Below are 26,938 nucleotides of genomic sequence, written 5' to 3'. Positions count from 1 at the left end.
AGGTAAAGTAGAACAAAAAAAACCACCAATTTCCAGATTATTATCCTGAGCATATGCCATTTTCAAGAAGAACTTCAGGAATTGGTTTGAAGTCCTGGATCTTATTGATGGACAACCAGAGTAACTTGGAATGATTTTAAGGAGGATTAAGGATAAATTTGAAAAAGACCGCCAGAGATCAAGAAAAAGGAAAATAAACGTAAACTGAATGTCAAGACAACCAGTAGAAACTATCAAGAGAAGAGACACCAAAGACAAAAACAGACAAGAGCGATAGGAAAAAACTTAACAAAGAATTTCAAAGAACTATTAGAAGAAACAACAAGCAGTATTACAAAACCATCTTGAAAGATATGGAAGATTTAAACAGACAAAGGAAAAAAACAAGGAAAAGCAGATACCCTCTGAAAGATATTCATACCTTGAATTGTTATGCCAAAGAATACCAACGGACAGAATGTAATTGATTCAAAGGAGATCAAAAGAAGATGGAAGGCATATATTGAAATACTGTGCAGTAGCAAGATCAGTATCAAAGATACTAGAATATGAAGTTAGATTACAGTCTAATTATTACCAATTCAAAAGGCTATTGGAACCGATGGAATACACACAGAAATAAGGCAAGCAAAAGAAGTTTCAGTAAAGGTTCTAAACAACCTATACCAGCAAATCTAGAGAAGAAACAGTGACCAATATCAATAAAACTAAACACAGAAAAAACTGGTACCAGAGCTATATTTCTCCAACGTACCCACATTCTCATTACACCCTGATCATAGTAGACCATAACCTACTACTAGATAAAGTAAAAAAATATGGGTTAGACAGCATCACCACCAGATGGATTTGTAACTGGCTGACCAACCGCACTCAACATGTAGTTCTCAATGGAACTGCATCTACATGGAGGGAAATATACTGTGTAGTACCCCAAGGCTTTGTTTTAGGCTCAGTACTCTTTGACATCTTCATCAATGACTTGGAGGAGTGGATAAATGGGGAACTCAACAAATTTGCAGATGACACCAAGCTGGCAGGAATAGCCAACACTCCAGAAGATAGGCTTAATATACAGAAGGATCTTGAGACTTGAACATTGGGCACTATGTGCAGAGTGCAGAGAAGAGCAACAAAGATAATTAGGGGACTGGAGGCTAAAACATGAAAAACAGCTGCAGAAACTGGGTATGTCTAGTTTAATGAAAGGACTAGGGGAGACATGATAGCAGTGTTCCAATATCTCAGGGGTTGCCATAAAGAAGAGGGAGTCAAATTATTCTCCAAAGCACCTGAGGGTAGAACAAGAAGCAATGGGTGGAAACTAATCAAGGAGAGAATCAACTTAGAACTGTGGAGAAATTTCCTGACAGTTAGAACAATTAATCAGTGGAACAGCTTGCCTCCAGAAGTTGTGAATGCTCCAACACTGGAAGATGTTGGATAGCCATTTGTCTGGTATAGAGTTTCCTGCCTAAGCAGGGAGTTGGACTAGAAGACCTCCAAGGTCCATCCCAACTCTGTTATTCTAAATTCTAAATTCTGACCTCATCTTATCCCAATGCCAGGTGTAAGAGCCTGTTTTAAAGTGCTCTCCAGGATAGAAAAAGGGGGGGGGGGCTTTTGGATTTTGTGTGTGTGTGTGTGTCTGTGTGTGTGTGTGCGCGCGCGCTCCTTCCTTCCATAGGACAGAAACTGCAACAGAAAAAAGAGGCTTCTGAGGGCAATGGTTAAAGGAAGTGACCTGGCCACACAGGTGTCTTATCTACTCTGGTGGGATGAACAGGTGTCTTCAGGGAAGAGACTTAACAAAAGAATGTGCAAATTATTACACAATATACCCAATTTCACGTGCTAGCAAAATAACATTTACGATTGTTTAAGGCAATTAAGATCCAGCCCGATATGGAAAAGGAAAGGGCAGATGTTCAGGCTGGCTTTTGAAAAGGCCAAGGAACACGAAACATTATTGTTGACACACACTGAATAATTAAGAAAGCCAAAAGAATACAAAAAAGAGTCACCATGTGCTTTATTGATTATAGAAAAGCCCTGTGGGTCATGTCAAGCTGTGGAATGTGCTTAGAAAAATGGGAATTCCAAAACATCGCATCGACCTCCTATTGCCTGGCAATAACATAACACGGACACGGCTGTACAACGCTTGGCAGAACAAGTGAGATGTACACCTATTGCCGGTAAACAAACAACGAACTGGTGCTTCAGAACTGGGGATGCCAGGTAAACAGGAGCACCTAGTGGCCAAACTGGAAAACAGTAGAAATATTTTCCGCTGGAAGTTAGCTTTTCTCGCGAGTCTTCCAAGATAGGCTTATTCGCTTAGTACAGGGGTCTCCAACCTTGGCAACTTGTGGACTTCAACTCCCAGAATTCCTCAGCTGAGGAATTCTGGGAGTTGAAGTCCACAAGTCTTAAAGTTGCCAAGGTTGGAAACCCCTGGCTTAGTAAACCAGACCCAGCGAGCACGGGGGAAGATTCTTTCCGTCGGCATCGCGTTAGAGTCCGCTTCGCTGGAGCGTCTGCGGAAACTCAGGCGCGCCGCTCCCGCCGCCTTCATTGTCACACGCTGGTTGGGGAATTCTGGGAGTTGAAGTCCACACAGTGTAAAGTTGTCTAGTTTGAAGAGAAGGGAAAAAAAACCCACTCGGGCTAATCCGAAGAGGAAGCGACTCGCCGGGACTTCATTGTCACCGACAGCAGCCGGAGCTGCTTCGATGATTACTTCCGGCCCTTCCCCTCGGTCAGGTCACTGCTTCCTCCGCTTTGAAAGCCTGGATTTTGCTGCAGTCGCTGCTGGCGCCGGTTTTAAATATGAACGCAGGCTTATAATAGGGAAGGGGAAACAAACGGCGGCATTTCGTATCCTCCCGTAGCCAAAGCTCGAAAAAGGTGAACTGGGGAGGTCGCGACGTTGAGGGAGGTGCATAACGTGGGAACCTCTAGGGCTGCTAGGTTCATGACAGTTGCTATCCATCTGTTTTGATTAACAAAAAGAGGTTTATTTTCGTTATCCTCGCAGGAGTTTTGCTGGTTTATGAAATATCGAGTATGAGTGGAACAACTTGCTTCCAGAAGTTGTGAATGCTCCAACACTGGACGTTTTTAAGAAGATGTTGGATATCCATTTGTCTGAAGAGGTGTAGAGTTTCCTGCCTAGGCAGGGGGTTGGACTAGAAGACCTCCAAGGTCCCTTCCAACTCTGTTATTCTGTAAAGAAGGAATCTCAGCGCAACCATGCAACTAGTTCATGGTTCCGATGCTTTAGAATTGGTTTGTTGAAAGGGAAAACCTTTCCCTTTGCTAGGGCTGGGAGATATGTGGAAGGATTCTAGGAAGCAGCTGCATGAAAGCTTTTTATTTGTTTATTCTCAAGAAAGCAAATGGCAGACCAGGTCAGCGTTCCTGAGGCTAGTGACTTCAAAACTCTTGAGTAGACCTTTTTACATCCTTCAAGGTGTATGATTGATTTAAGGTCCTGTCTTTCTGTGATCAGGTTCTGATTTCAAGGTGTTAAATCATGTTTTCCCTTTCTTCTGTCCCGGGGTCATTTTGGCAGGATGGAAGCAGGGGTGAAATCCAGCAGGTTCTGACAGGTTCTGGAGAACCAGTAAGGGAAATTTTGAGTAGTTTGGAGAACCGGCAAATGCCACCTTTGGCTGGCCCCAAAGTAGAGTGGAATGGAGATTTTGTAGTATCCTTCCCCTTGAGTGGGGTGGGAATGAAGATTTTGCAGTACCCTTCCCCTGTCACACCCACCAAGCCACGGCCACAGAATTGGTAGTAAAAAAAAAATGAATTTCACCATTGGGCAGAAGGCAAGTGAATGCTAGCATTTTTGAGTGAGTGATGGTTTTATAGTCCAGTCTCTGTTTTTCCTATCTAGCCCTTCGTTGGCGCTTGGGTCTTTTCCTTCATGATCTGCATTTTATGACCACTTGTCATTTTCCATCTTTATTAGGTTGTTTTGTTATCTGTCCCTTTACACGCACACGCGCGCGCGCGCGCACACACACACACACACACACACACACACACACGCACTTAAGAAATAAGGTATTTCATGTTACCTTTCCCAAAATCCAGTAAAATCTGTTAGGCTGACTTGATGAATGGATGTGTAAATTTCTCATATTCTTCATCTAAGACTTTAGACATGGCCTCAGAGCGGTTTTTTTCTTTGCTTACAGCTACTTATTTCTTGTACATTGATGGTACTAGTGATTACTTAAAGATCCATACACAGACAACATAAAAGATAATAAAAGATAAAGGTACATTGTTCTATGTATATTGCTTTCAGATGTGTATAAAATCAGAGCAGATTTTTCAATTCCGTGTCAAATCTGTTGATATATAAAAAATCAGAGCAGATTTTTCAATTCAATGTGTTGAATCTGTTGTTGATTCAGATATTCAAGGATGCCTGTTCAAAAATAACAGATTTGCAATTGGCAGCATCCATCTATATTTTTGGAGTCTCTTAGGAATGGGGGAAAACTCACAGATAAAACTATTTTTCTTTTCTCAGATGTCAGCATTCCCTAAACGGAAAAGAACTGCAACGAAACCAGACATTTCAGAAGATGAACTACCTTCCTTCCTTAAATCGTGAGTTAAACTTTATGATAAGTGTGTTCTAATTTCTATTCAATCCTTGTACCTGTATTTGGTACTAGGACAACATCTAGTGATTGTAGCATTTTGGTATTGGTTGAAGTTTAGAGGCATAAGTGTGTACATACCTTTTTACCTGCCTTGTTTGACTTGTTCATAAAGCCTAACAAAACTAATAAGTTCGAAAGAAGAGTGAGATTATGTTTTGCATACTGCTTCACTATGTTCATTGTTTCTAGGTTTGGCTTCTCCTCTCCTATGAGCTCACGATATAAAAACAAGAAAGGAAAAAATGGATAAACACAAATATGAAATTTATTCAAATTAAAATGCCTGCTATATCCTGGATATGGAATTTAGGGATGGAATTACAAGAATTGTTCTTTTTGTGCACTTTGTTCTTGTCCAGCCATATTAAATGCTGTTGCTGGTTTGGTTATGTTTTTTATTCTTTTAGTTTGTGAAATCTATGCAGAGAAATTTTGCTATGGATTGACTGCAAAAATGTTTGAATCAATGCAAAGGTCAAAATACAATTGCAAGGTCAAAATACAAAACCAGGCTATGAATAACTGATTAAAATTGTATAACTTTGTGTAACACTGGAGTGCTTCTCCAGCAAAATTGCTAGTGGCAGTAGCTAACAGCTTACTATTGTTTCCACATTGCATGGTGGCAATTTCCTTCTAGAACATTATGTGAACTTTGAAAAGACAGGTGCTTCCGGTGTTGGGCAAGATAAGTCACAGATTAAGTCTGATTGGCATTCTATCACTTGTTATAAATAAAATATAAGTTTTCATTCACCATGAATTTTGATACTTTTGTGTCAAAAATTCATTTACTGATGTGAATTGGATTACATAATTGTGAGCTAGGCAAGTCTTTTGTCTAGGACAGCATATACATTTTAGGGTCTAAATGCATGCAACTCTCTTATTTAAATAATTAAATAATAATAATAGTTAAATAATTAAATAATAATTAAATAATAATTATTGTAACAATAATTTTAATAATAAACAATATTTGTTTAAATATTGAGGCCTGCATGCTTTAAGGACAGTGCTCTGCATAATTTCATTTATTACAAACTTTCCCGTATCTTGGGCAGATCTTCAGAATCAGAAGATGAACAAGATGAAGAGGAATGGGAGCCCCAAAAGAAAGTCTCACGTAAGGCCAAAGTGCCAAAACCCAAAGTGCCAAGAGTTGAAAAAAAATCATTGACTAAGAAGAAAACTACTGTAGCTAAGAAAGGTACTAAGAAGCTAATGATAAAAGAGGAGCCGGTAAGTAATTGAAGCTAGGAAGCCATTTAGTTTTCAAAACATTTGAGAGAGAAAGAGAAAGCAAAGATTATATTGTGGAGATTTATCTGTGTTCATCACCATTTCAAATTCTCCTGATTGGTTCAGTTCTTTTGCCTAGATCCAACAACCTGGCTTACCTACTGAAACTTCTAAATTATCTGATTTATTGGAATAGAAAAATAGGAACTCCAGATGCATGTACACTGTGCTATGTGCAAGAAAGATCTGCCTTATGTTTTTTTTTTCCTGAGTCACTTTAACCTCTGTAATTTATTCAGCATAATTGATGTGAAGTTCCTTGAAATATGCATTTATATTTGCATTTGAACCTTTGGGATATATGTTGGAGCATCTTATCATAAATCAAATGGAAACAATAACTTGCTCACCTCGTACTGCCACACTGTATCAAGGAACAGCAACCAAAATTCAAGTCCTGCTGGAAGGAATCCAAATAGTCCTTGGCTTCCAACAGCAGTTGGGCCAGAATTGCCATTACTAAGCTAAGGGGTGGTAAAGGTGAGTGTCACTTGACCACTCTGCATATCAATGACTATTCCAGCAGTCCTAATTGTCATGGTTAAACCAGGACCAGCTTCCTGTAGGCTTCCCTGTTGACTTCACTTGTGGGAAATCAGTAGGAAATGTCAGAAAACACACTAACACGATCATGGGGGTTCTGTGATGGCCAGAATTCCAAGGACACATCATGTCCATTTTGCTCAGCACAATCACAACTTTGCACTGTCGCTGAACAAATGGTCATAAGCGAAGAAGGGTGTGTGTGTGTGCAGCAACAAGAGAAAAGGACCACCATTGGCTTCCCTTCTTTTTGAGTAAGGACCCAAAAGAAGCCTTCCCTTCCAGATCTTACTGAATAGGGAAAAACCGCTATGAAGAGGCAGTCCCAAATAACTTTCCTGGAGTTACACATATGGTGCACAACACTCTTAATTGCAATCTGTTACCATAGAAAGCAAATTTTATTAGGGCTAATCATTTTTTGTTCTAACTTTGTGACCAAAAACTGATTCACATTGGATCTTAAATCTTGGATTAAAAGAGAAAATAGGTTGGCTTTAAGAGCAGTTATCTTCAGGTGCTTCTGATTTTTGACCTGTACGCAGTGACAGTAACAATGGTCTTTCCTGAGGCACTCATGTTTTCTGCACTTACATTTTACTAAGCAGAACACTGATATCTGTAGTAGCCTTTCCCCTACTCGATGACATTAGTTCCATTCTTCCACAATCCCAAAGGAAATGATGATAGGTAGTAAGTCATTGATGGTGTTTATGTTCAGACTGGCTGTGCTCAATAATAATCTTAATGTGTTTTGGTGGTTTGGGTAGGACTCATCTCTGCCTATTGCCGTACCTGGAGGAACAGAAAAAATGACAGAGGAAGATGTCAATGTGAAATGTTCAACCAAAAAAACCCCAGTGAAGAAAGTTGGCAGCATTAAAGTTGAACCTGGCTTGGTAAATGCAGATAAACCATCCACAAGTGCTACAGTGTCTAAACAAAAAATTAAGGTGGAAGAGTCTGAAGAAGATTTTACATTTGATGAACCTCCCTTAAAAAAAATTAAAACAGGATGTCCGCAGGAGAAATGTGTAAAATACGTGGCAGGTGACAAACTGAATGGGGACCATAAAATGAACTGGGACATTGTAGAGGTATGTAATGCTTTGCTTTTTACAACAAAACTAACATATGTTTAAACTGCAGGAGGAAACTCTCTAGAGTGAAGTTGTATGTTCATTTAATTTTTGATGTATATAATACCTCATCTGGATTTATTCCAAAAAGTATTTCGTTGCCTATATTTTTATAAAACAAAGCACATTGTCTCCTCTCTTTATAATGAGAATTTATCCTGAGCATTAGCTATGGAAGGTTACATTTAGTATTACTTGTCACAAGAAAATATAAAAAAATGTTATTTTGTTATTTGTAAAGAAAAATTATGAAAGACTATTTTTTAATGCTGTCTTCAACTTTTGCTGTTGAAAGATTATAAAATATTCCAGGATTTTAAATATGGTAAAAGAAAACATTCCAGGTCAATCATAGTTTGGCTTATGCTGTACTAAAAATATATTCTAGCTCCAATGAAATATTTTTTATCACACTAAAATGAGAGCCATGTTTCAGTTTTTTGAGTGTTTTGGGGAACATATACAGTGTCTTTTAATATTGAGGAAGGAAGGGTTTATCATTATTTTAATCAGATGAGGGGTCCTTCTATTTCTTTTTTGTCTTGTGATTTAAAAGAAAAAAATACTAATCATTGTAGTGGGTGGTGAAGCTGTTTGTTCAGCATCTCACACATTTCCAAGAGCATGGTAGGCAGTTTGATGATATGGCCCCCTATTATATAATAAATGTTTTCCCTCAGTTGCTGAGGGAAAACTTTATTTTTTATTAACTTTATTTTTTAAAGTAATTTTTAAAGGAAGCTGCCATTCTAATAAACATCCTCATCATTGCTTTTATTTATTTCTCCTAGGCTTAAATTCCTCTCTCCCCCTTTTTTACCCATTCTAGCAAACATCTGCTTCAATGATATTCTTTATTTCTAAGAAGCTTCTAATCCTCTTCCCTCCCTCTCTCCCAACATTGATTAGAACAGTAGGCCAAAGTGCTGGGAAAAGAGAAAATTTAGTGGAAGCTGAAATGTAGACAGTGTATAGAACTGTTCCTCTAGTAAATGGATAGATGCATGCTTGCCCCTGATCACCCAAACTATAACAGACATTTTGTGGGCATGTTAGGATTCTTTAAACATTTGGATTGTGGCTCTCAATTCAAAAGTCTTACTTTTGAAACTGGATTGATACCTGTGAACATTTTTTATATTAGAACTCCAAGAAATGCCATTTAGATCCTGTGTTAAACAAGTCACCTGTCATGAGTAACAACCATAGAGGGTTTTTTTTCCATTCTCTTTTAATGAAGTTAATGATTCAGGCCTAGTTTTCATTTGAATCATTTTGGGGATATGGTTTTAAGAATGAAAAATAAGTAAGGTTTGTAAATAAATAGAAATCGATATTCTTGTATGTTTGTCGTATTAAGTAGATTGCTGTATGATGATAGTTGCAACCATTTCTTCTCCAAGTTTAACATTTTTCAGAATCTTTTGTGAGAAATTCATACTTGGGCTTTTTTACTGTGGGTTGCAGGTTTTGTCGCAAAGGACTGACATTGAAGCATGGGTGTGTGCCAATATAATCAAGCTTTTCAATGATGATAATACAATCCCTTTTATTGTTCGGTATCGGAAGGAACTTATCAATAATCTGGAAGCTGATGTGCTGCGTGAGGTGCAACAAATAATGGAAGAACTACAGTATGTATTAAAGCATTGGGATGGGGGTAGAAAGGGAGAGTAAGCAGCACTTTAAGCAATTACTGCAGCCTTGCAAGTGTTAACAGAGGAGTTCATGGAATGCTTACAGATCTCATAACGTCTGCATTTCAAACATGGAGAGGCTCCTTTTTAAAATTCCTGGATTGATGTAAGAAATTATGATATAAGCAGCCAGCTGCAAACTTTGTAGTTATCAGTGAAAATATTGCCTGTCTATATCAGGGAACCCAACTGGGGATTTTTTTTTGAAAGTCTCTGTCCCAAGGCTGATTCTAAGTAGAAAATTGTTCATCCGCTAAAGATTTTGTAACCACAGTCTTCCTCAATAAATCTTGTCAAAGAGATTCCATGAGAAACTAGTTGGAAAGAATCGCTTTGTTACTAGGCAGTTGTTAGAGAACTTGACAACCCCTATGCTTTTTCCAACTAAAAAGCAGCCTTTAACAAAGTTTGGAAACTTCCTAGCCATTCCGCAATCCTTGGGACAGAGATGTCATCCAATAGTATCTATCAGCAATCCCATCTCCATCTCAGTCACTTGAATGGCCAGTATTATCATGAGGGGAGTAAATGCAATAGAGAAAGCAAAACTAGCTTTGATTTTAGTTTTCTTTAAAATTCAAGAAAACTAAAATAAATTTGTTTAAAACTCAATAACATAAATGATCCAAGATTTGGGCATAATGGGAAACTGTGAGTAATCATCAGAATCCAAATCTTCCCTTTTCTTGTTTGTGATTACAATTGAGAAATTGAGTGTTTTAAGTATGTGAGTCTGTGGCCTGTCTAATCTTCCCACTGTGACTTTTAATAGCTCTTCATTTTATTTCTTAGGTAAATTTAAATAAAAGAGTACATTATCATTTAGGTGATTGACTTGAAAACTCATTTTCAATGAAAACTGATTACCTTAACTGTGTTTCTACAAGAAGAAGCCACTCATCTATTGTTATGATTTTCACTTGAGAAAGTGCCTTTTTTACTGAGCCAATGGAACTGTTCAGTCTGAGAGTCCTATGAACAATATATATAGAAGGTTTCACAGTGAGGTGATACTACTCAGGGATGCACCAATGTTAGGAATAGTATTTATATAAATGTTCTATTAAATACAAATTTTTAATTCTTCTAACTATGCTTGGTTTTAGGACTTTAGCAAAAAAGGTGCATGCCTCAATACAAAAACTTGAAAAAGAAGGAAAGCTGTCAGAAAGTGTTTTAACTGCATTATTAAACTGTAAAACTTTGGAGCAGCTGGATCATGTGGTTAGTATAATATAACTTATTGTGAGCTGGATTTTTTCCAAACATTACTAAATCCTTTTATGGAAATGGTGGCCATAACTTCTTAGAAGCCATTTTATACTAGGTTACATCATTACTATATTATCTAGTAACAGTTCTACACAATTTAAGGTTTTAATTTTCCCAGTCCTATTCGGAATATCAAAGAACTGGGATCTCTTAATGCAGCACATGTGAAATATGCCACTAAAATATGGCTCGATCCTGGTTCATATATGACACAAGCTATTTTCTCAGGCAAGAGAGAGTTACAAAGGCAGATTACCAAAAGCATAAAAAGCAAGGAAGAGGCAAGGCTCATGGTGGTTACTGGAAGTGGAAAGAAAGAATCTGTTATTCAGCAATGTCCATTGAATTAGAGCATAGGGATTTTAGTATTAATGCCGTGTACATTATTTTTCCATTTTTGCATCTGTATAACATTATACTAGTGATGAAAAGCACAGTCAAAGTTTGATCTGTTGCATGCAAAGTCTGTCTCATTAAGCTTTGGTAAATATAGGTTTCATTGTAGTTATTATTATTATTTGTAAAGATGTCTCTTTGAATTTCACCAAGGCATATTTTTAATCCAAAATCTATTATACCAATTGGAACAAAAATAGATCTGAAATAGAAAAAAAGTAAGGCACTTTCTTTGCTATTCCACGTAGTGAAAATTGAGTTAAGACTGCTTCAGTGTTAGCTGAAATATTTCTCTCCTTTCAATCAGTATAGTATGTACAGAGACATGAAAATTCTTTACCTTTGAAGGAGGCATTTGCTCAAAACATTCTCATTGCATAATTGCTTTTAGTTAACAGTTTGAAGCTGGCTTTTATAAGTCACATTTTTATTCCCCTCCCCCACAGTGTGGGGATTCTCATAAAACTCAGTGTTATATTTTCATAATTATATAGAATTATGTTATAAACATGTAGTCTAAAAATTAGACTTGAAATGTCTAATTTTGGAGTTATGAATCATAGGAGAAGATTAAGGAATATGAATGAATTCCTACCCAGGAAATATTGTTAGCAATTATTGACCTTTTTATTAATAAAGACTTCCTAAAGGAAGCCTGGGTTTCATTTTCCAGATACATTCTTGGTCTACCTTATTATATAATGCCAACTTTAGAAATAACATTTAGTCTTCAGTAAGGTCTGCTTCTAGCATTGAAGTCACACACACAATAGTCAATGTTTATTGAATAAGTGACATTCAGTTCTATTCTCACTTTATGCAAAATATAAATCATGGGTTAAATATTAGAGTTGGCTGATTTCATACAGCACACTGAGCTAAGAAAAACCAGCTATGTCACAATTTACCATGTGTTAACTAACCTAAATTAAAAGAATAATGATGACTATAACTATATTTTTAAATAATTATTTTTAAGTAAAGCAGTTTAAGGATAAGTTATGGGTATACTGTATATGGCAGGCTTGCTTACTGTGTGGGTCAGGAAGACTTTGGCTATTTTCACTGGGATGTCCAAAACAATTAAGAGGCAAAACTGTAATGTTAGATTTAACAAGGAAGGTTCGGACTGAATGTTAAGAAAAAAAAACCCCTGGAAATGCTGTACAGTAGTCCTCAACTTACAACCACAATTGAGCCCAAAATTTATATTGTTAAATGAAATATTTGTTAAGAGAATTTGTCCCATTTTATGACTTTTCTTGCCACATTTGTTAAATGTATCCCTGCAGTTGTTAAATTAGTACCGTGGTTGTAAAGTGAATCTGGGTTCTTTGTGGACTTTGCTTGTCAGATGGTCACAAAATGACTCCTAAACTCTACAACCATCATAAATATGAATCAGTTATCAAGCATCTGTATGTAAATCATGTGGCCATTGGGATACTGCAATGATCGTAAGTGTGAAAAAAATGGTCACAAGTCACTATTTGCAGCGCCATTGTAACTTGGAACGGTCACTGAATGAACTGTTGTAAGACCAGGACTACCTGTATAGGGAATCAATTAGGAGGCCATTGGACCAATTTGATAACTCTGATAACTCTGTGATTCTAGATACTACATATCATCACTTTGTTTTCATCCTGTAGACAGATAAAGCATAAAAAATTGAAAATTTGTGACAACAAAATTACATACATACACATGCATGCACAAACACATACACAAGTGTGTGTGTGTGTGTGTGTGTGTGTGTGTGTCCATCCCTTATGCTTAGACATATAATATTACCTATTACAGTATGCACCCTATAAAACTGGAAGCAAAGGAACTAAAGCACAAAGAGCTAAACAGTTGGGCTTGGAACAGGCAGCCAACTTGCTTATTCAGAATCCGAAGGAACTCAACTTACTCTTTTATGTCAAGTCCAATGTCGAAGGTAAGCATGTATCTTTTAGAAGCATTAGAGCATATAAACAGAAATACTTTACTGAGTAAGAGTGACTGTGAATATTGTCTGAAGTGGTGTAAGGTTTCCTACCTAAGTTGGGCTAGAAGACCTCCAAGGTCCCTTCCAACTGTTCTGTTGCATTCCACTCCATTCCACTAGCCCCTTTGAGAACAGCAAAAGCCTTTGTTTGTAGCAGATCTCACCTTTTTCTGAATTATATATTGTCCTGATTAGAAATTCTGGACGCCTGGTGATAATCAATAGAAGCAGCACTGGGTAGATTAACCTGGCTTGAGATAATATTCTCTCTATGTCTGTTCTTCAGATGCTTGCTGAATATGAACAGAAACTAATTAGGTGGATGGGAGAAATCTTCCCCCACCCCAATTCACTGAGGTTCCCTTTGTCATTTTAAAATACTGTATATTGTTGGCTCTACATGCTTGTTCATGTATAACATTTCCATTCCTCACCAATAATCCTCAGGCTTATTCAGGCATACAAACGTTTTTAAATATGCTTAATACTCTTGAATAAAATAAAATGACCGAGATTTACTTTGACAAAGAAGTTAGTTCCAATAAAGCAACATGTTTTCTAGCAGGCTGGTAAAAAAACCATGTGCTGTTTTCTACCATCCCTAGAGATGTCTAGGGTGGAAAGGCTGAGGTAAATCAAGAACGCCTAAATGTCTTTGATCCCAAATGAGCCTCAACAACATCAGTTTCCTCCTGATGAATGAAAATATTTAGAAGATAATGAAGTTTGCATCCCTGTTTTAGTAAGCTGCCATACGTAGATTAAAACTACAGGAGTTTCAACACATTGTAATATAAAATATAAAAAGATTAGTGACTGTGCTTCAAAAAGATAAAACGAGACAAATCTGCACTTAATCAATAAGGAGATGATTGAAGGAGATAGATGTCAGCTTCTTTGAGAAAGATCAGGTTAGGCATAGGCAATGTAAAGATTGCTGGAACTCTAGCCTATTGTTGCAGGCCCAAACACAGAATCGTGAAAGCTTGAGAGTTTCCATCTGCCCTGTTTTCTACCATATAAAATCAGAGTGATTTTTACAATCTCATTTTTACACTCATTTATTATCTCTCTTTCCTTTTTCTGTTAGTGGTGCTTGGATATCCTTGCTTTATCTCTGTTTTCTTATATAGTAGGACAGATGGTTTGAAGTTAAGGAAAGTGGGTTTGGGTCTGTCATTCATTCCATAACACCATTCCAAGGTTTTCTTTGCATGCAGGAGGGAGACTGAGTCTAATGGAGCACAGATATGACCTTAGGTAAAGTATGCAGTGACTATTAGTAAACATTAATTTAGATCAGAGGAAACAATAATGCTTTGTGGTAAAGTGAGAAAAAGAGTGCTATAAACAAGACAATCTTTACATCTGCTTTCTCTTAAGCCAGATTGTCCAAGCCTGGGGCCTGAACTGTAATAATCATATTATTTACTATTTTCCCCACAGAACAGTTAGCTTGTTAATCATTTTCCGTTAAGATTTTTGTTCATTTATATACTAAGATAATAAAGCTGATGGGCAAGTGTTGTAATTCACTGCTTCTGTCCTCTGAGAAAAAGAAAATTAGTTTTGAAAGATGATTTTTTTTTTGTTTCATAAGTTGGAGCATAATGTTTACACAGTACAGTGTAATTATAGATAAATCTGTAGGGGGCAATCTTAGATAGCAAAATGTACTGATTTTCTTTTTAATATGGAAAATGACCTAAAGAGATTTTCCAGTTCATTTTTAACAAGATTTTTTTTTGAAAAAAAAAATGCTATTTACTAACATTTTGTTAAAATGAATTCTGTAGCTGGGAAGTACTGTTAACTGAACTTTATGATAGTTTCCACAAGACTTCCTTGTTGATTTTAGCAACAGAAACACTATTGGTTCACACTTTTTGTATTACTCTCTCAATGCCTTGTCATCAGGCTAGGTCTGGCACTCATCAAAAAGACAACTAGAGGTGTCTATTCTGAGTGTATTTTAATGGGCAGGAAGCAGGTTTGACGCCATCAGTTGTTGTTACACATAGGCTGACTGGAAAAGGGGAATTATATGGTTGAGTTAGCTGTGAAATGTTTCAGTTCAGGTGCAGCATAGAAGACAAATGTGCAACATTGTTTTTGTGGCTGGGAAAAGGATGTGAAGTGCCTGGAACATTTAGGCCTGGTGGAAGTGGAAGTGTGACCTTCTCTTGCTTGACACCAGAACAATTCTTGCTATGTGTGTTGTATAACTTTCATCTTCAGTTGATTTTTGGATTTTTTAAGTTCCCCTTAAAGCTTCTTAAAGCCATGTTTGCATTCTATTTGGTACTTAAAACCAAATATTTTCCTTTAGGACTTTCCACCATTGAGGAAGTAAAATCTGGAGTGCAGCATATACTGGCTGACATGGTTGCTAAAGATAAAGAAACCCTGGATTTTATCAGAAATTTGTAAGTAATTTTGTTACAGACATATCCTTTTGTTAGAGATTGGTAACATTGCATTTTGCCAGTCCTGTAGATTTGCTGAAAGTCTTTGGTTTCTGGATTGAATATATTCTTCCATATGATCAGACAAAATTTTATGAAAAAGGAAGGAAGGAAGACTTTTGATATTTATTGCCAACTTCCCACAAAGAAATTCAATAGGGAAGCTGACATGAAGTCGGAAGATGTTCCCATTCCCACTAATTTTTTGCATGCCTTCGGTCATTCTGTTTCTCTACTTAGGAAAGGAAAGAAGAAACAGGAATGAAGGGATGAAAAAAGTGAATGGGAGCGAGCAAGAAAGGACAAGGAGGGAGGTTTCCAATCTCCCTGCCAGATTTCCACAAGGAAATGCAGTGGAGAAGGGTTCCACCACAAATGCGCGTACGACAAAAGCGCGTGTGACTAAAGCGCGGTGACAAAACAGCACCGTCAAAACTGCGCGACAACAGCGCACCGACAACAGCGCGCCGACAGAAGCGCGCTGTAACATAACCCTAAAAATAACCCTAAACCTAACCCTAAACCTAACCCTAAACCTTACCTTAAGTTAAATTGCGCTTCTGTCGGCGCGCTGTTGTCGGCGCGCTGTTGTCGGCATCCTTTTGACATCACGGTTTTAGCGCCACGGTGTTGTCGGCGCGCTTTTGACGTTCGCAGTTATGACGTGCCACGGTGGAGAAGCTGTAGTCAGAAGTTGTTCCCACTGCTTTTTTTTCCTGCCTGTGAATATTATGTTTCTCTATTTAGGTAAGGAAATATCTCTGAAATGATGACCCAGTGAAACACGAATTGTCTAGTTCTTCCTAAAAGTTAGAACAATTAATCAGTGGAACAACTTGCCTCCAGAAGTTGTGAATGCTCCAACACTGGATGTTTTTAAGAAGTTAATGGATAACCATTTGTCTGAAGTGGTTTAGGGTTGGGGGTAGGCAGAGGGTTGGACTGGAGCATCTCCAAGGGCCCTTCCAACTCTGTTATTCTGTAAAAAAGATCAAGTTGCCTTAAACTAGCAATAGCAATAGCAATAGCAGTTAGATTTATATACCGCTTCATAGGGCTTTCAGCCCTCTCTAAGCAGTTTACAGAGTCAGCATATTGCCCCCAACAACAATCCGGGTCGTCATTTTACCCACCTTGGAAGGATGGAAGGCTGAGTCAACCCTGAGCCGGTGAGATTTGAACAGCCGAACTGCAGAACTGCAGTCAGCTGAAGTAGCTTGTAGTGCTGCATTTAACCACTGCGCCACCTCGGCTCTTATAGCCAATGCAGAATCTCCTTTCCCTGCCCTCCCTTCCCCTCTCTCATCACAGTATAGCCTCAGTCATACCTTGTACCAAAATCCAGTCAAGATAAGACAGGAAATCCTCTTTCACATTTCCTCTTATCATTTCCTCTCCACAAATTCGCCAATAAACTAAGAGACTGTATTGGTTCTGTATTTTGGCCACTTTGTTGCAATCCAGTCCAATGATCTTTATTCCACTGGGCAACCAAACCCTTGGTCAAACTGCCCACTAGATTCTCAAGAAACTCCCCAAAAAGTCCTCTGAAAGCTGACAGGATGTATTGGAATGCATTACAAATGAAGTCTCACATCTATCTATGAAGAAGCATCTCTTGAAGAGCCATAGTGATGCAGTTGTTAGAATGCAGTATTGCAGGCTAATTCTGCCCACAGCCAGGAGTTCGACTGGCTCAAGGTTGACTTAGCCTTCCATCCTTCCAAAGTTGGTAAAATGAGGACCCAGATTGTTGCGAGCAATATGTTGACTCTGTAAAATGGAGCTATTCATCCCTCCAATACCAAATCTGAAACCTAAGTAGGCAGATTTCTGAGATTGGAACTCTTTCCTCCTCAACCACCCAATTTTCAGTAACATAAGGCAGTCTTGCCCTTCAGTCTTTAATTAAATTGTGGCTGTCTCAAAATCAGAAGACTTGAAGGCTAGGGATTAGTCCAAACTCCCCACGGGATCCAAGCCAGGTGCACGAAGCCATTATATATATATATATATATATATATATATATATATATATATATAGATAGATAGATAGATAGATAGATAGATAGATAGATAGATAGATAGATAGATAGATGATTGATTGATTGACTTTGTCTTACTATACTCTTAAAAATTATTTTGTTTGATTTGTATTTTTCTTTCTTGGAGAGACTTTAAGATAAGACAAAAGCAACAATCCACAAGATCCACAAGATCATTTCGTACAGGGGACCTTTTTTGGAATGAAAACAGTCCTCCAATTATAAGGGCCATATTAAACGAGTCTATTCCAAAGACTAATATGTAGGATCAGAATGAAAAAAAATAAAATCCATTTCCTTCATTTATATGTAATTAAAGTTAAATGTAATAGGCATTAAATAAAGCCATGCATTTAATAATTTATCCTTTTATGGCATTAAAATTTCTATTTTGATATCAAATGTCTATAGAGATTCTCAATCATCCAGGTCATGGTTGTTCCAAAGGTGCTTTTCAAATGGCAAATGATCTTTCTTGTTTTTTTGTTTGAAAATGTTTCACTGCTCATCCAGTAAACTTCTTCAGTTCTGACTGAATGATGGGGAATGGAAAAATTTATATTCCTTAGTAGTCATCTGGTCACTAAATTATTTTGAGGGGGAATCAGTTTTTGGAAAGCACATAACACATTTCTAACTTGGCATTATGAGTGAAATATATCAAATTAATTTTGTAAAATAAGTTTGTTTTAATATACTATGAAATTTAAAATACAATGAAGTCATTTTTATTAGTGTTGCTATCATTCAGATGAAATTTCTTGACTAAAGGATTTTTTTTGTTTTAAAAATGCAGATGTCAAAGAAGATATATTTGCATTCAGTCATCTCTAGCAAAAGTGACTTCTAAAAACGTCAATGAAAAAAATGTGAACAAATTTCATTTGTATCAAAATTTTTCTTGCAACATAAAAAGCATTCACCATCACCAGGTATGTTTGCAAATTGTCTAAAGAAGTACCTCTTAAATAAGAAAATAAAAAGACATGTTTCTTGTAAGAAATGTGTTATGTGCTATTGTAATCAAAGTGTTGACTATTAGTGGGACAACCTGGGATCTAGTCCATTCTCAGTCATGGAAACGTACAAAGCAGGCTCTGCGGCCCTTAAGACAATACAATAGGAATAAAAGAAGATAGAATCCCCTCCCAACTGTCCGATGTGGATTTAGCCAATCTGCAGGTGTGAAGATGTTGTTTGTAAGGGACGCTCTGGGAAAATAATAAGACTTTCTCAGGCTTCCTTCCTGAATGATGCAGTCCACATGTCTCTCTCTCCCTATCCATTCCCCAAAAGGTGAGAAAGTGCCCGGCCTACAGGCTAGCAGTTATAAAGCGATTAATTACATGGGATTGGATATATATGAAAGAAGGGTAGAAAGGTGTAAAGGGAGTATGGGGTCCCCCTCTTCCCCCCAAAAATGGCAGATTCACGGATCTGACATAGTCACTCTCTGGCAGTCCAGCCTACTTCAAAGAGTTGCTGTCTTATGGAGAAAAGGAACAGGGGAGTGAGTATTGTACCTGTAAACTTGCAGTCCTGAATGAAAAGCAAGATATAAATACAGTAGATAAAATAAACAATCTAGTTCTTGAACTATTTTCTTGTTGCCTAGGCAGTCTTGTGCATGGAAAGGAAAACATGTTTTGCTTCAAACCTAAAGCAAGAAAATTGTGGCTTAGAAGTTTATCTATATTCTTCTGGATCTATCCCAGCTGATCAAACCAATATTTGGTACATTTGAATTCTTCCAGATTTTAACTGTAACAAATTGTGGACAAGTCTTAAGGAGTGAGTAGAGATGAATTGATGTGCCTTGCCCCCCTCTTCTCCTTGCCAACCTGCTCTTTGTCCCTCCTTTCCTGCTTCCTCGGCCTCCATGCATCAAATCAAGTCAAGTCTGATATGTGCATGGAGAAGACTGGATGGAAATAAAGTACTTTGTTTTGGGGGAGGGGTTAAGCCAGTGGCTATGCCCTGTGGGTTTCAGGTCGTGGTAATACAATAAACCCTGATTTGTTTTTACTGTATTTTATAGAATAAGCCACAGAGGCTCAGTAAGCTATACCAACCACAATGGCTGGGATCTCATATGATAGTAATGTAAATATGAATGGAGAGAAACTCTTTGGGAGTACTTTATTGTGCTCTCAGATTGGCCATGTTCCCATTGCTTTAGGTAGAGAGAGATCCCCCTTATTTAGTGATTTACTACCTTTTTTCTCTTACACTACAGTGCAGCCCAGCCCTAGGTGCCAGAGATGTAACTCTTTGACAGGAATCAGAAGTAAATGGCAAAAAGTAGAAGTAAAGTTCTGGCAATCAGGGTCTGGAACAGCCAATGCCAACCAAGAGGCTCTTGTGGCTTCACAATGAATGGATAAATTGAATCTGTCATTCAAAGAATTTCCAAACTCACTATCTCCTGTCAGCTGAGTTCCTGAATGAGGGATGTAAATGGAGGGGATTGACTTCAAAGAATCACTGTGGGAGGGAATTGGGCTTTGGGTAGAAGGGCGGGTAGAGTGAAGTTCTGCTTTCTTACCCAAGTACATCTTTCTGCAATCTGAATGAATGGTTTAAAGCAAGCCTCTCCACAAGAAGTGAACCATTACTCCTATCTTTACAGATAGACAAAAGGCTGCACTTTCTAATCTCTCTAGTCCTTGTTATAGCTATTGTAAATAAGTTCCTTACAAAAATACTGCCTTGCTATTCTTACAGCACTATGGTAGAGATTTTAAAAAAATAGAAGTAGGTTATCATCAAAATGTCTTCAGGAAAATATGGGGACTTTGCTGCTGAATTTTAGTTTGAACTCACATTGTACACATATGTATGACAATATAGTGTGCATATCTTGTATCGTATTGAGAAGATGTAGTATCAAGAGACACAGTAATCATACCCCCATTTTCCACCTCTAAAATGATCATAAATACATTTCTTTGTTGAGATTTGTGACTGAAGGAATATAAATTATCCAATCCAAGCCCAAATTGTAAACCTCATTGGATTTTTCAAATTTGCTGTTTGGTCTTTTTCAGCCCCTACATGAGTTGCTCCTAAGATCCTAACTTGTGCTGTCTAAGGATTTTGGAAATTCACTTATTTTTCAGTGAGTCACTTGATCATTTTGAAACATATCTAGTCTATGGACATCAAACTATGAAGGAGAAAATGCAGCTGTGGTCTAAAAGGGGTAGAATTTCCTGTTAAGAGTTGTGGCCATTAGCCAGGTGAAAAAGAGTTGCATTAGGCCTTTTCAAAAAGGGAAATTGTTTTCTCCAGAGATAAAAGTGAGCTTGTACCTTTTATTCTAGGATAATGGCTGAGGAAGATGGAAACATTGTAGATTTCCCCTTGGGACTGACAAGAGTTCAAAATGTTTTCTTTGCTCTTTCTGGCCATGTTTTGAACTATGCCATAAATCCCATACAAAGTTCACAATTGTTTCACTCTTTTCTACATGGGACCATATGGAATCATATTATTGGTCTTTCCTCCCTTCAAGGTTTCATGGGACACCAATAGGAAGGGGGTTACATGGATTTTAGAGGGGACCTCATTCCAAAGAAAGGTACCATAACAAGGCAGGCATGCTTCTTGGTAAATAACACTGTTTAATGAAAGAAACCCGGAACATACCAACTCTGCCAACATGTCCTGACTGGGCAAAGGCCATAGGAGATAGGCAGTCTTTTAAATAACCTGCTTTTATGCCATATAGGGCTCTCATAAGAATATAAGAGTCAGCAGTAATCGGTAAGTTCACTGCCTTGAGTTCACCAAACATATTTTTAAAAAGGTTAATAATAATAGTAACAACAACAGAAACACTTTGAATCACACCTGGAAACATACTGGCAACCACTGCAGCTCATAGAGTAGAAGTGTCTTGTGGGCATATTGAGGCATGCCCATCACTGTACATGTACTGTATTCTGTACAGGTTGAAGGCTTCTGAGATGTTTTCGAGGGCAGTCCCATATAGAACAAATTGTTGAACCTTGAGGTGACTGATTAAAGGGCCTCCCAATCTAGGAAGACGTGCAACTCATAGACCTGATGGAGCTGTGCAAAAACTTCTTCGTCCATAGTGCCATCAGTTCATCAAGACAGAACATCAAAAGCCTCAGTTAACCAACCTGAAATAGAAAGGAATAATTGGTATCATCAGCATGTGGATAATACCAAATCCCAGATTGGCATATGACCTCACCTAGCAGCTTATTGTAAATGTTAAATATGAAAGGAGAGAGCATTGAACCTTGCAGCATCTCACATAAGTGTTTGGTGTGCATCTCTCCTTCACACTTGCCAATGCCAACTGGTACAAGCCATAGAAAAAGAATTGGAGCCACACAAAAAGCCATAGAAGAAAGATTGGAGCCACATCATTATCCCCCACATTTTCTACTCCCAGAAGAATTTGGTTCATAGTACTGAAGGCTACTGAGAGATAAAAGAACACTAGGACGGATGCGTTACCTCTATACTGGATCCACCAAGGTCATCAACAAGTGCAACTAAGGCTATCTCAGTACCGAAATCCATTTGATTTGGGTCTAATAATCCACTCCAAGATTCCTTGCAACTGCAAACTGACCGTCTTCTTAACAACATTCTCCCAAAAGGGAAGGTTAGAGACAAGACAATAGTTGTCTAACATATTTGTCTAAAATCTAAAACAGGAGAGGGTGCACTTCTGCTTTCTTCAAGACCAAAGGCACCACCCTTTCTCTCAGTGAAACCAACACTATAATCACCAACGTCTTTAACCTCAATTGCCTTTGAAAAACCAGTGCACAAAGTAATAATATATAACCAATAATGAATTACAGATAGACAGCCGCTGTGACACATGTATCCAGGATCTGTCACATTTATTTTAGCTCCAGCATATAAATGATGAGAGTGAAACTTTTATGAATGTTCTCAATGAATGAATGTTCAAAAGACTACAGAATATTTTTTTCTTGCTGAACTAGTTGGTTTTAAGTCATACAAAACAGATATATTATTCTTTAAAACTGAAACCAAGGTAATAGAAGATACACCAAATCTGTATTTCAAATGTTATTGTTGTATATTGTTCATATTTATTTTTGATGGTTTTTAAAAAAAAATCTAATAAAACATTGCTAATGTTACTTCAGTGGAGGCTTTCTCCAGCAGTCTTAATGTCTCTGAGATTTCATAGGCTGGTGATGCCCATGAATTGCATCTGACGATCTGTTTTGTCTTAAAATGTAACTTTGATGTCACTTGAGGGAGGTATTTTAGTTTTCATCCCCCTTGTCACAATGGAATAAACCTGGCAGCTCTTTGCATGTGAATATGCCTCCTCTTCCTCAAACTTGCCCTTTGTTTTGGCAGTCTGGGTACCTGATGTTAAAATATTTCACATGCAATTTTTATTGTTTGCTGTACTGTTCAGTGATATGTCAAGCCTGGTATGTCAACAAGCACCAGAAAAGCTGAAGAATATAAATTGGTGTGATGTCTTCGGGTCACTTTTAGACCATTGTGTTTAACATATGTGACATGTCTGAGTTAGCTAGTGATTGAATTAATGTTCATGATGGACAGGGAATGCTTGCTTGTGACAGGCAGAGGCCTATAGCATCCATCAATGTGTGCAATGACATGGGGTATGTCAACTTTTAACAGCTTTTTAATGGTTTTTGCAAGTCTAATGTATTAAAAATGCATGGTTTTGTTAACATTTAGGCGCACATGGACAGCAAGTGTACATAGCAATCATCTGCTTTCTCTCTCCTGGCAGTTTAAATGCATGTTTGTTTTATTTAATGGAAATCTTCCATCAAGTGAATCAGAAAGTGAACATAGAGAGCAACCTTATACAATTTTACACATTCTAAATGTTTTGGACAGCAGTTCTCATTATCACTAGTCAGCGTTGGCCATTGGGATGATGTTAGTTGTAGTCTGACATATCTGGAGGATACTGATTAGGGAATACATGTAGAATAGTGGTTAGCTTGCTGAACAAGGTCTAGACAGGCTTTTTCTCAGAGAAACCAGGCGGAGGTGTACTTTATGACAGTCGCGCTATCTCAGCTGGAACCAACAATTTATGATTGTTCTGAGGGAAAACGGGGAAAAAATCTTGACAGAATTAGTAAAAATAACTATTACATTTTAGTCTATGGAGATTCTCAGTCATATTACATGTTAGCAATTTCTTTGAACATGCAGTGTTGTAGAGGATACCATGTACAAAATTTAAGGAAATTAATGATAAATTATCAACTAAATATCTGGAAAAACCAAAATATGTTTAAAGAAACACTGTACAGCTTTGGGGAATATGATTGATCTTGCTTGCTCAAGTACCTGTCAAACATGAGATATGAATATTTGAATATTAAGACTAGAAAACTATAAAAGGAAATTTTATATTGAAGTCAATGAATGCACAATTTAGAGGGTTTTTTAAAATTGTGTGATTGAGAAATATCTGCTGAGCAGTAATATTGCAATGTTATAGAAATAATTATTTGAATATATGAATTCTATACTGAACTCACTTGGAATCCTTTGATACAATTTTTGCCTTAATTTTATTAATTAATTAATTTTATATTTTATATTCTATATTATTTATAATCTAAGATGACATGTCCCCAGAATTTAGCAGTGTCCTTAGCTGCTTAATTACATCTGAATTCAGTACCTCAGTTAAAGGAGATACATACAAAGGAATGTGTTTGTCTGTTTAAATATTACTAATCTCTATCTTTCTCACATACTGAGTTAAATGCTAATAGTCTGCATAAAATCAGTCTGGTATTTAATTTTTTAAAATGTGATTTATCTCTATCTCAGACTGAAAGGAGATAGAGATAATAAAGTTTAATAAAACATTAATAAACATTATTAAATTACAATAATAAGTCATAATAAGGAGTCCTTGGTACTCTCTGAGCCTGGGTGTTTGCTTGTAGATGTTTCATCATCCAACTATTACCTAATCAGATGACGAAATAACAAGTTCAGACAGCACAAAGGAGTCCACAGTTTAATTTTGGACTATATACATTTTCTTTTATTCAAATAAGTCATAATGCTTTATCTAATATAGATATGGCTCCCCAGCTAAACCTCCAAAGCCCTTGAAAGAGCCAGCTTTTTATTAGCTTCCAGAAAGCTATATCCATTTGTTCCATCCTTTTCTCAGGAATAGCCTGTTCCTTAAGAGATAAACCCCTATAGCCCACTCCTGCTGCAAAGATGAGAACCCTCAGTAGATATTCCCAGGTATCTAGATAGGGTAGATAAAACTATCTGGAAAAGACAATCTCATAGATACCAATATCCTCAGTCATACAGGTCTTTAAAAGCAGCACTATAATTTGCACTCAGAAACAGTTAATCAGTGTAGCTACTGCAACAGTGGTATAATGTGGCAGTATCTTCCCTGTGACCACGTTGAGCCATTGAATTCTGGAGCAACTGAAATCAACAAGGATAGCAATTACCACAATATAACTGGCAAGGGCAAAAGTGACTGTATCACAACATCTTAGTCCAGATAAGTAACAGGTGTACCAGCCACGACTGATCTTTTCACTAATTGTTGCAATTTTGCCTGTTCTTTGGGTAGAAGATAATAATCTAAAAAGATTGTGAGCCTGCTCTTCCTAGAAAAGCACAAATCCATTGAGGAGTAAAGCTTGTACAATCCTAGAATTGGTAGATTTTTGAATTAAAATCGTCCTTCTGTTTTGTTTGGGTTGGGTCTGTTTTGGCCACTCAGATTCTGACAATCTCCAGACACTGAATGAGGACTTCTCATTAGGTTTAGGATGAGGTTAAACAGCACTTTGACACTTCAAGCCAAACCAACAAATGACTACTTCCAACAGGCTCCTGATGTTAACTGATAGAAGAAAAGTTCAAGCCCTGAGTCACCCCATAATAAGGTGCTTGTTGGCATTTCCTCTTAACTCCTGAAGAATTGCTAACTGCACTTGCCACTCAAAATGGTAACTCCAATCCCTAATCCTCATAAGGAATCCAGAACAATACTATGGTTGATGGTATCAAAGATTGCTTAGAATTCTAGGAGGAAATGTTCCTTGTTTCCCTCCAAGTTCCATCATAGGTCATCCATGAGAGTGACCAATACAGTTTCCATGCTATGTCCAAAACCAGAACTGCCACAGGTGTAAATGTTCCATATTTTTCAGAGGTGTAATTGCCATTTCTTCCATAGTTACAGTCCCCTGAATGGAGAGGTTTGAGATTGGAGGACAATTATCTAATTCCCTTGGATCAAGGATTAACAGCTGCAATTATGCCATGGATATATGTCCATATAAAGCCAGCAATCTAAGCATCACAGGCTCTATTCCAAGAAAAGTTGGATCCTGCCATTTATACATGTTATACAAGTTCAGCTGTACAGTTTATCTTTATTTGTCAAAGTTTTATTTTGCAATTTTGTTGTGGGAGAAATGATAACTGAGGATATCATCTCTGGGTCCAAATGAATATTTTTCTTTAGTTTATCCTGTAATACAGATTTATAGGATTTGGAATTCAGAAATATTGATTGGCTGATACTTTTAATCTTTTGGCATCTATAAGTGTTTATCTCTATCACTATATGTCATAAATTCTTGCTGTTTATTTTTGGATTTAGATCCTGGCTATTAACCGAGGAGAGAATCTGAAAATCTTGAAAGTAAAGGTCAACGTTCCTGATGGAGTGAAAAATGAATTTTCTAGGTGGTGTGTAAATGAAAGGTTTGTGTAGGGATATAAATATATCCATGTCAATATTCTATTGTTGTTCTCATTAATGGAGCATACTGAATACATTTTTTAAAAATTTCATCTGAATTTGAGTTTTTCAAGATGAGGATAGGCAATTGTATTTTGGCTATCTGCATGGTAGGGGTTCTGGCTTCCCACATGGACTAGGGAGTTGTCCATCATTAATTCTAGCCTGTGTACACATAGTCCTCAACGTACAAGTGTAATTGAGCCTGAAGTTACAGTTGTAACTTTTTTTTTTTTTTAAAAAAAACCATTTTACAATCACTTATATACAGGGTATTTGCTATAAGCAAAAAAATAAAAATAAAAATAAAAAAAAATAAAAAAGAAAACACAACTCATCATTCACAACCCCACCTGACACTTCCATCCTCCATACACCCCATCTACCCCCCCCCAACTTTCCTTTCCTCCCTCTAACGCTCCCCTCCTACTTCCCTTTCCCCTCAAACCTTCCTTCTCTCCTTACTCCCAACACGCCCTCCTTACATTCCCCTTACTCCTTCCTTACTCCTCCCTCCTCTTTCCCTCTACCTCCCTCCTTGGTGTATTCCTTTATTCAAGTGTTGTTTATTATAATCTGATAAAAAGTA

General features: G+C 37.3%; 1 protein-coding gene across 2 annotated transcripts in view; it reads left to right on the top strand.

The window, feature by feature from the left end:
• The first annotated feature begins 2,463 nt into the window (after window positions 1-2,463).
• SRBD1 (S1 RNA binding domain 1) overlaps window positions 2,464-26,938 on the top strand; it is a 151,352-nt gene continuing 126,877 nt past the window's right edge. The window contains exons 1-11 of one of the 2 annotated variants that reach the window (XM_032216370.1): window positions 2,464-2,910; window positions 4,209-4,292; window positions 4,550-4,629; window positions 5,750-5,927; window positions 7,301-7,627; window positions 9,137-9,303; window positions 10,473-10,590; window positions 12,838-12,976; window positions 15,357-15,453; window positions 18,334-18,469; window positions 26,209-26,312. In XM_032216370.1, the coding sequence (XP_032072261.1) occupies window positions 4,550-4,629; window positions 5,750-5,927; window positions 7,301-7,627; window positions 9,137-9,303; window positions 10,473-10,590; window positions 12,838-12,976; window positions 15,357-15,453; window positions 18,334-18,469; window positions 26,209-26,312 (1,346 nt within the window). In that variant the 5' untranslated portion in view covers window positions 2,464-2,910; window positions 4,209-4,292. The remainder of the gene's footprint in view (window positions 2,911-4,208; window positions 4,293-4,549; window positions 4,630-5,749; window positions 5,928-7,300; window positions 7,628-9,136; window positions 9,304-10,472; window positions 10,591-12,837; window positions 12,977-15,356; window positions 15,454-18,333; window positions 18,470-26,208; window positions 26,313-26,938) is intronic. The other variant, XM_032216369.1, reaches the window with a different exon arrangement.

This window comes from Thamnophis elegans, chromosome 4 (genome assembly GCF_009769535.1).
Source record: "Thamnophis elegans isolate rThaEle1 chromosome 4, rThaEle1.pri, whole genome shotgun sequence".
NCBI lineage: Eukaryota > Metazoa > Chordata > Lepidosauria > Squamata > Colubridae > Thamnophis > Thamnophis elegans.
This window is presented reverse-complemented; position numbering and strand designations above follow the sequence as displayed.